This window comes from Microchirus variegatus (genome assembly GCF_963457635.1).
Source record: "Microchirus variegatus genome assembly, chromosome: 9".
In the NCBI taxonomy this organism is placed as follows: Eukaryota; Metazoa; Chordata; class Actinopteri; order Pleuronectiformes; family Soleidae; genus Microchirus; species Microchirus variegatus.
This window is the reverse complement of record NC_139810.1, coordinates 29,420,133-29,430,534: the sequence shown is the minus strand read 5'-3', so window position 1 is coordinate 29,430,534 and position 10,402 is coordinate 29,420,133. Positions and strand designations below refer to the sequence as shown.

The 10,402-nt window shown below is 43.7% G+C and overlaps 1 protein-coding gene across 1 annotated transcript; it reads left to right on the top strand.

Moving 5' to 3' along the window:
• Positions 1 to 364: 364 nt before the first annotated feature.
• On the top strand, positions 365 to 10,171 carry xkr7a (XK related 7a; the record flags this gene model as incomplete). The annotated part of the gene is made up of 3 exons (XM_083895743.1): positions 365 to 969; positions 5,866 to 6,065; positions 9,216 to 10,171. Exons 1-3 carry the CDS (start codon positions 407 to 409, stop codon positions 10,169 to 10,171), a joined length of 1,719 nt encoding a protein of 572 aa, XP_083751869.1. The 5' UTR covers positions 365 to 406.
• Positions 10,172 to 10,402: the final 231 nt, after the last annotated feature.

Below are 10,402 nucleotides of genomic sequence, written 5' to 3'. Positions count from 1 at the left end.
CGGTGATAAAGAGTTGGACACCCCTGATGTGAAGTGTCTGAGCGGATGTTTTCCAACATGATTTGTGAGGCTCTGCTGCATAAGTGCACAGTTGCACAGTAACATGTAAACTCAGCAGGTAACAAACAATTAAAAATCACTGGAGATGATGCAGATAATATGTTTCCTGTAAAAAGACGTCAGAGCATCACTGTTAAAAATATCATTTGTGATGGATGCGCCTGTCTGTCTCTCCTCTCTGCTCCTCCCTTCCTCCTCCTCCTCCTCCTCCTCCTCCTCTTTCCCCTTCCTTCCTCTCTCTCTCCCACACGTACAGACGGAAAAGCTACTCGACCACCCCCCCCCCTCCTCCTCCTCCCTTCCATCATTTTCCCATCTCTTACTCACTCTCTTCCCTACAACAAACATGGCCGCGAAATCTGACGGTGCACCAGGCTCTCAGCGGAACGACATCCCACCAGAGTGTCCTGTCAGGTCGGACACGCGGCCGCCGCCGCCGCCGCCGCCGAGGCGCCTTCTCCCCAAGCAGCGCTACTCCCTGTCGGACTGCTGCTGGACCCTGTGCGCCCTCCTGGTCTTCTTCTCGGACGGGGCCTCAGACCTGTGGCTGTGCGCGGACTACTACCTTCGGAGCTACTACTGGTGCTTTGCGCTGACTCTGGTCTTTGTCATAGTCCCGTCCGTGGTCGTGCAGGTGCTCAGCTTCCGATGGTTCGCCTACGACTTCGCGGAGAGCGTCGAGAGCGGCACGGCCGCGGCCGCCGTGGTGGCGGCGTCGTCGGGCGCGGAGGAGAGGGACTTCAGCACCAAGGACAGCGGCGAGCAGGGCGCTGGCTGCGGGGCCGGGGCCGCGGGGCTGCCGCTGTCGGGGCCGCCGAGCACCGCGGGAGGAGCCCGGGGCTGCTGCAGGGTCTTTATGTGGCTCTTTCAGGGCGTCATTCATGTCTTTCAGCTGGCGCAAGTCTGGAGGTGAGGATCAACACTCTGCCTTTGTGTGTGTGTGTGTGTGTGGGGACACGTTTATGTTACCTCTTAATGACCTTTCAGGACCAGTCCTCATGGGGACCAAAACATCTATCTATCTATCTATCTATCCATCTATCCATCTATCCATCTATCCATCTATCCATCTATCCATCTATCCATCTATCCATCTATCCATCTATCTATCTATCTATCTATCTATCCATCTATCCATCTATCCATCTATCTATCTATCCATCTATCTATCTATCTATCCAATTGAATGGAATCAATTCCATGTGTGTGTAGTTAGTCACACCTTCAAAGGGCTAACAACAATGTTAGCTTTATGTTCAGGGGCTTTGGTTGTGATGGTTAACGTTTATGTGAATGTGTGATGTCCTCATTAAAATAGCTGCACACAAACACAAAAAAAATACCTGGTCTTCATTCATTTCATTGGTCGATGTGTCAGGGTTAGGTATGATGTGAATTGTGGTTCAGCTTAACTAGTGTTGGGATAAGGCTTTTTTTGCATTGTACGAATGAATTAAAGTCAGTGCAGAGTCCTTACGAGGATAGATCTCTCTCTCTCTCTCTCTCTCTCTCTCTGTATTGTTTGACATTTCCTCTCTGCCTTGGAAAAGGAGAATTAGACTCCGCCCACTCACTCACTCACCCCCCTCCCAACCCCCTAATATGATTGTAGGTCAATCATCTCCCAGTGAAATCGTCATCAAATCGTCTTAAATATAGAACATTTAAAAAAAAACAACATTTTAGTCTTTTGGGGGTTTAGTCTGAGTTTGAAGTGACGTGTGTGTGTGTGTGTGTGTGTGTGTGTGTGTGTGTGTGTGTGTGTGTGTGTGTGTGTGTGTGTGTGTGTGTGTGTGTGTTCTCACCTCTCGTTCTTCTCCTCAAACCTCCCAGTCGTCATTTTCACTCAGCTAAAATCCCACACCATGTTTAATAAGCAGGCATGCTGTGATGTGAGATTAATACAAACCCACAGGGCCGTGTGTGTGTGTGTGTGTGTGTGTGTGTGTGTGTGTGTGTGTGTGTGTGTGTGTGTGTGTGTGTGTGTGTGTGTGTGGTTGTAGGTCTGTAGGTCAGCGGCTCAGTCTGTACTCTGATGGCTTCTGACAGCAGATACAGACTTCAGATGATCTGTGGTGGGAGGAGGAGGGTTTAAAAACACACACACACACTCACACATAACACAGTCATATTTAAGGGCAGTGTGTGTGTCTATATAAACATGTGTGTAGGTCACGGAAAGACAAATCATGTGTGATAATGAAATCAGATATGAATGGATTGATTTAGCTGCTGCAGGTTTACATTATCTCTCTGTCTGTGTCTTTCTTTGTGGTCTCTCTCTTCCTGCCTCTTTAGATCGCCCCATGGCTAATATATAATATATATATATTGATCTCTTATTTCCTCCAGGAAGACTAAGACCTCCCTCTCGTTCTCCCTTTGTGTGTGTGTGTGTGTACTTGTGTGTATGTCTTCGCGAGGACCACAACACTTGGAAGTGAAGACACTTTGACTGTCCTCACTATGTCTCACACCAGTTTATGAGTTAGTATCTGTTTTTTCAGGTTAGGATTAGGCTGTGGTTTAGATTTGGGTTAGTTTAAGGGTTGGGGTTAAGCTTTTAGTTGTGATAGTTAAGATTAATTTAAGGGGTTGTAGAATGCACAATAGTGTATGTACTTGTTTTTATGTCTTTGTGATACATTGGACATTTTGTCTGGGCCCCACATATAAAAGGGCTTTTTCAGGGTTAAGACCTGGTTTTAGGATTAGGGTTAGAATGTGGTTTATGTTAGGGTTAGGCTAGGTTAGGGTTATAGTAAGGCACTTATTTGTGATGGTTAAGGTTAGGGTAAGGGGCTAGGGAATAAATGTCTGTTAGGTCTGTGTGTCTGGTATCTTTGCGAGGACCAAAACACTTATATATACCAAGGAAGTGAGGACATTTTGGCCGGTCCTCACTTTGTTTTCATTCAAATCACTTCCTTAGGTTGCTATAACATGCTATACTCAATTTGTCACAAAAAAAATTCAAATTTTGGACGACATAGTAAAGTATGACTTTTTTGTCAAATTTTGGACGAAAATTTTTGGGCAATTTTTTTTTCTTAACATTTTGGAGGAAATAGTAAAGTATGATGTTTTTGTCAAATTTTGGACCAAACATTTTTGGTCAAATTTTTTTTTAAATTGTGGTTGACATAGTATTGAATTACGTTTTTTATAAAATTTTGGACCAAAAATTATTTTAATTATTTTTAAAAAAAATCTAAAATGTTTTCCAGCCCTTTTTGCTCTGGGGCTCGACCTGCAGACATTTTATGGTACTGCAACCAGTAATTCTTTGTAGATGTCATTCATGAAGTATATATTTGTAATTGTGTTGATTTATAAAGTGGAAATGCTGGTCCTCACTTTGTCAGCAACCCAGTCCTCAGTGTGCAGCAAGTACAAGAATGTGTGTGTGTGTGTGTGTGTGTGTGTGTGTGTGTGTGTGTGTGTGTGTGTGTGTGTGTGTGTGTGTGTGTGTGTGTGTGTGTGTTCTTGTACTTGCCGCATACTGAGGACCAGTGAGGGTTTTTAACCAACAAAGTGAGGTCATTTTTACGGAGTGAGGACATTTTGGCCGGTCCTCACTTTGTTTTCATTAAAAATAACTTCCCTAGATTGCTATAACATGCTATACGCAATTTGTCCAATTTTTTTTTTCAAATTTTGGATGACATAGTATAGTATGACGTTTTGTCAAATTTTGGACCAAATTTTTTTTTTTGTCAAATTTTGGACCAAATTTTTTTTGTCAAATTTTGGACCAAAATATTTTTTGTCAAATTTTGGACCAAATTTTTTTTTGTCAGATTTTGGACCAATTTTTTTTTGTCAAATTTTGGACCAAATTTTATTTTGTCAAATTTTGGACCAAAATGTTTTTTGTGAAATTTTGGACCAAAATGTTTTTTGTCAAATTTTGGACCAAAATGTTTTTTGTCAAATTTTGGACAAATGTTTTTTTTTTTTCGTAAAATTTTGGACCATTTTTTTTTGTCAAATTTGGACCAATTTTTTTTTTGTCAAATTTGGGACCAACATTTTTTTTGTCAAAGATTTATTAAAATGTTGGTCGACATAGTATAATATGATGTTTTTGTCAAATTTTGGACCAAAAACTTTTGGTCAAATTTTGGACCAAAATATTTTGGTAAAATTTTGGACCAGAAAAAAAAAAAAAGTTTTCCAGCCCTTTTTGCTCTGGGGCTCTACCTGCAGACATGTTATGGTACTGCAACCAGTAGTTCTTTATAGATGCCATTCATGAAGTAGATATTTTTGATTGTGTTGATTTATAAAGTGGAAATGCTGGTCCTCACTTTGTCAGCAACCCAGTCCTCAGTATGCAGCAAGTACAATAATGTGTGTGTGTGTGTGTGTGTGTGTGTCCTGGAGCACATTAAAAAATTGTGGCGGCACAGAATTACCGGTAATGCCATTAAAGCTGTTGTGCTGTCGGCCTCGCTGCTGCTCTCAGATCAGTGCGTCTGCACATTAAGAGGATCAGCGCTGTGTGTTTTACCCTGAGCTGTTAACTCAGGACTGATCTGTCACTGATACACAGGTGGACGGCTGAACTGGGATCAATTTGGGGCCATCTGCCAGAATGAAATGTCGGCACACGTGAGATCAGGTGTGGGGTTGTGTTACACACAGGCGGAGTGAGTGTGTGTGTGTGTGTGTGTGTGTGTGTGTGAGTGTGTGTGTGTGTGTGTGTGTGTGTGTGTGTGTCTTCCTTTGTGGTTGAGCCTTTGACCCTCATTACTGCACATATGCTCTATTTTCTCAGCGCGTTCATCCCGAGGCACACTTTGCGAAGAGCCAACCAGAATAAAAGGAGGGTTACACAAACTCCCCTGTGGTTCAGTGGGCTTGTTGACACAGGGGTTGTTCTGACCTTCTCCCCGAGGCAATTACACTGACATTTATAGCCTCCGTCCTCCGTGGCAACCACAGAGTCTTTCTCAAACACTGGATTCACACGTTTGTTTACATACAGTATGTGCAGAGTGAAAAAAATAGACGTCACGTCATTGTGTTTGTGCCGTGTGTCTACACTATGATGTTAGAGGAGGATATGGTACAGGGTCATTACTGGAGAGGTGCAGTGAGTTTAACCCTCTTTCATATGTTTGCCTCTTCTGCACCACAGTTCACTAACTTACATTATACACTACTGTTCAAATAGTTTGGGTGCACCTGCACATATTTTTGTGTTTTCCATTAAAAGTCAGACTTTTATTCATCAAAAGAGTTGCAAAATGAATAGAAAATATAGTCAAGACATTGACGAGATTAGAAATAATGATTTTTATTCAAAATAATAATTTTGCCCTTTGGTCAAAGAACCAGCAAAACTGTTTTCAGCTGTGCTAACATCATTGCACAAGGGTTTTCAAGGGTTTTCTAATCATCAATAGTCTTCTAACACCATTAGCAAACACAATGTACCATTAGAACAGTGTAAATGTGCCTCTATACACCTATGTACATATTACATTAAAAACCAGACGTTTGCATCTAGAATAGTCGTTTACCACATTAACAATGTATAGAGTGTATTTATGATTCATTTAATGTTATATTCATTGAAAGAAAGTGCTTTTCCTTCAAAAATCCGGACATTTCTTAGTGATCCCAAACTTTTGAACAGTAGTGTATGAAGAGAGATTTCACTTTATGATGATGAAGACTGACAGCCGCTTACACAGTCAGTGTTTCACGTCCAAAAACCTTTTGAAGCCTCGTGTTAAATCTTGAAAGAAAAACGCAGTGCTGAATATTTGTGAACCTGCGTCTGCTTCCTGTCCTCAGGTACGTCCACGCCTTGTATCTGGGCGTGCAGAGCCGCTGGCACGGCGACCCGGAGCGCCGCCACTACTACTGGCGCATGATGTTCGAGAGTGCTGACATCAGCATGCTGCGCCTGCTGGAGTCCTTCCTGAAGAGCGCCCCCCAGCTGGTGCTGCAGCTCAGCATCATGATCCAGAACGGTCAGGTGCTGCCGCTTCAGGGTGAGTGTGTCTCCAGATGAGCCACAACTGAAGAAATAACTCGAGAAACACGCTTCACCGTCCCTTAAGATTCCTACAGTAGCCTGATTGGTTTGAAAGCAGTGTCACTTCTGTTTAACGGCACTTTGAGATGTTTGTTGGTCATATATGACATATTTTTGTTTGATTTCAAAGAGAAACAAATTCTAATATCGTGCACCTTTTTGATTTTATCCACATTATGCACCTGAGATGACAAACACACTTTGAGGTGTGAGAAGTGTCATTTAATGGGCTTTAATTCTTTAAATAACAACAGGTGGTGAGATGATGGTGCAGAAAGAAACACAGCTGACACAAAGCTCATGTAGAACAAAGAGAACTCTATTTTCTTGCAAGCCAAGCATTAGAAGAGAGAGAGAGATTCAGCCGAATCTTAGAAGAACTCTTCCTTCTGTGAGCGAGACCACACATTTTAAAGCTTACGTGAAGAATCTTATTTACAGTCGTAAATACTCAATACACAATAACAGATTTGACATCACTGCCGTCCAGTTCTTCTCTCTGTCTAAACAGGAAGCATCTGTGCTCTTCTCCAGGCAACGTCCAGGACTTCTACTGTAAACATGTTGTATAACTGTCATAGGTGTGTGTGTGCGTGTGTGTGTGAGAGAGCGCAGAATTCACCCTCAAATGAGGAATTTCCCGTTTGCTTTCCAATGAAATGAAATGCACATCAAAAAAAAAAAAAACAGCTGTGTTAATATGTTCATCGAGGTCAGATACGTCATACTATGGTCGAAATTATTTACCTGCTGCAGAAAATGCGTCCCAAATAGAAATAGTCCTGCGATACATGGTCCACGACACTCAATAATATCACAATACCATTCTGCGATAATCAATATATTGCAGCACAATCATATAGCAATACATCACTGACCGCCCTAAGACTTTGGATATGGATTGTGCATGGCCTGATGGTGTGCATCTTTGATTTTCAATTTTTTTGGAGCAATTTTAATTTTCGCTAATTTATCACCCTACACCAGGCAGACAGTGGCTCATCAGCAGCAGCTGCGCTGTCTGGAGCGAGGAGGTGAGAGTGAAGAGGTTCACACCGTTCACCGCAGAACATGGTGTTATACTGGAACAACGTAGTCGGTGTCCATTCACCAATACGCGAGCACATATTTATTTTTGCATTACCATGCTACTACTTTGCGGCTAACTTGGCCAACCTGTTTCCAAAGGTAAGCTAGCGAGGCTACGGTTAGCATTAGCGTAGGGCTAACATAATACAAACGCTGTGCCACCTCATCAGGCACAACACAATTTTATTTTACATTTTCAATTAGCATTAGCGTGGCTAGCTGTTGTGAGTGACAGTCACAGCGTTGGTATTATGTTAGCCTTTACGTTCCTTATCATGCTTTACCATAACTGAAAAATCTTCAGCTCCCACTATAGGAATATATACTTCCTACAGGCATAAATTATTTTAATTTGCATCAACATGACATGGTGATGACTGGAGAGTGAAACTGGCAGAGACTCTTAATTAAAATGTCGATATTTGCCCTGACTGTGAGAGAAAAATGTCATCTTCAGCCAAATTTTAAGTTTAATTACTCACAGTCAATACAGTATAAACTTAAGATAAGACAAACATTTCAAGGTTCCCTCTCTAGATACCAAGGCATCTGGACCTGATACTGATATCTCAATGCTTATTATCTGTATCACCTGATTCTGCGATCTAATCAAATATCTCTGTTACACTCATATTGCGTAGTGTATTGCACGAGGAAGGACGATCATATATCACCAACTCCATACTATGACCCACCTCTACAAGTGGTTATTTCAGTGGTTATTTACCACTTGTAGAGGTTGGTGCCTGTTGATTCATTCTGCTCTGACCTCTGAACATCAACAAGGCATTTTCTCTCAGAAAACTGTTGCTCAGTGGATATACAAATCCCAGTAGATCAGCAGTTTCTGAAAAACCCTGCTCGTCTAACACCAACAACAACAACTCTGCTACCACGTTCAAAGTCACTTGAAGCTGCAGTGCATATCTGCATTTGCTGGTTGTTGTTGTTGTTGTTGTTGTTGTTATTCTGCTTCTGTTGTGTCTTTGTGAACAGGAACAATATAGATAAATCCTTCTGTAGCCCTGTTTCCACCAAGCGTTGTGCAGTTATTTGGGTTCCCACTGTCAAAACTGAAAATGGCACTAAAAATAACCGATCATACCATCCCAGTTCTTTGGCACCTGTCTGTTTGCACTGTGGTCCGGCTCCTCCTGGGTGGATCTAAGACGGTCTGTTGATCTGTCTGTTGATTTACTGACAGAGAATCATCACGTACATACGACGGGAGCAAACAACTGGCTGTTTTTGATGTGCGGCCGACACAAAGCTCGTCTTCCTCTCGTGATAAAGCGGTTACGTGCTCTTTGTTTACTGTGTTTTGTTCTTAGGTTCTTGGAATTCGCTGGCGAGCTACGCTGCGTCATGCTGGTGTGACGTCGCACTGTTTACATAGGTAGCGCAGGCTCATATGTGTAAATAGCAACGTCATTTACATATCCAGCCCACACACCACACCCTGGAAACACAAGTCAGATCAGGGTGGAGCATTTCAAACTTCACTGTGGCGAGCTGGATTGTTCAGTATCAGTATCAGACCAGACTGAGGAAGCGTTTTTGTGTCAGATTTGATAATGTGAAGATTTCAAAGGTCCCTTCAGAGCTTTTTTAACAGTAAAAGTTACAAACAAATGTCACAATTAGAATTAAAATGATTCCGTTTTAATGATTTCTTTGTTATGTGGAGCATGACAGCTTAAGAAGCAAAAACAATCAGAAAGCTTGTTTCAATCATGTACTTCCTGTGTGCACACTGAGAAACACCAAGCATTGTATGAACCCGTTTGAATGGAACAGACCTTTGTTTATGTTTAAAAGTCACACGCTGCACTTTTACTTCACCTTTCTTCTCCATTCTGAAGCCCAGCGTGAACACAGGTCACCATGACTATGTCTAAAAGCCTAAATGCATTCAGTTGCTGCCACGTTGTATATTCTTACTAAGTGATTTTTTAAAAAGTGCCATTTCCACCCTCTCTAACTTCCCTCTCTCTCTCTTTCTTCACTGTCTCCTCAGGACTTTCAGCCTCTGCTTCACTCATATCGCTCTCCTGGATGATCTCCTCCTACCAGAAAGTCCTGAGAGACTCCAGAGACGATAAGCTGCCCATGACCTACAAGGCCGTCATCGTTCAGATTCTGTGGCACCTGTTCACCATCGGGGCCCGCGCTCTGGCCTTTGCCCTGTTTGCCTCCGTGTTCCAGCTTTACTTTGGCATCTTCATCGTGGCCCACTGGTGCATCATGACCTTTTGGATCATCCAAGGGGAAACGGACTTCTGCATGTCCAAGTGGGAGGAGATCATCTACAACATGATGGTGGGCATCGTCTACGTTTTCTGCTGGTTCAGCGTGAGGGAGGGACACACTCGCTGTCGGATGCTCATCTACAGCCTGACTGTGTTTGCCGAGAACGTGGCGCTAACCACCGCCTGGTACCTTTACCGCGGCACTCTTACCTCAGACTTCTATGCCGTCATTTTGGTGTGCGTGGTGGCCAGCAGCTATGCTCTGGGCACCTTCTTCATGTTTGTGTATTACTGTCTGCTGCACCCTGACGGCCCAGTCTCAGGATGGGGCTACATCGTAGAGAAGGAGGTGCCTGTGGAGTCGCTGGCCTCGCCGGCCGCCAGCCTCCCCCCTGACCTGGTCAGCAGCCCCCCTAGGACCCTGCAGAGAACTAAAGGGTCAGAGCGAGAGCAGGGGTCTGGGGTAGATGGCGATGTCTTTCAGGTGCGACCACCTCGCGGAGCTCAGGTGCCGGCGCAACACCTCACGCCCAGGACAGAGGGGCCTGTCATCCGAATAGACCTCCCCAGGAAGAAGTACCCAGCTTGGGACGCTCACTTCATCGATCGTCGGTTGCGTAAAACCATCCTGGTGCTCGAAAGCGCCGCCCCAGTCACACCAAGAATCCAGTACCGCTGTCTTGGCACACCCAAAGAAGTGATGGAGTTTGAGACCACTGTGTGATCCGCTGAAGGCGCTGTGACTCAGCTTGCTGCCAACATGGACGCCCTGCCTTAAATAGAACGGCGGGTGGATGACTCTCGCACGCGGAGCTCTGCGTTTCAGCTCCACGTCACACTGCTCTGTCAGGACGCAGGAGACAAACGCAACGGAGTGTGTCGTCCTAATTTTTTTTAAACGGGTGTTGTCCAACGACGGTGAGTATTTTTAGTTTCTGTATCATTTCTCAGGTCA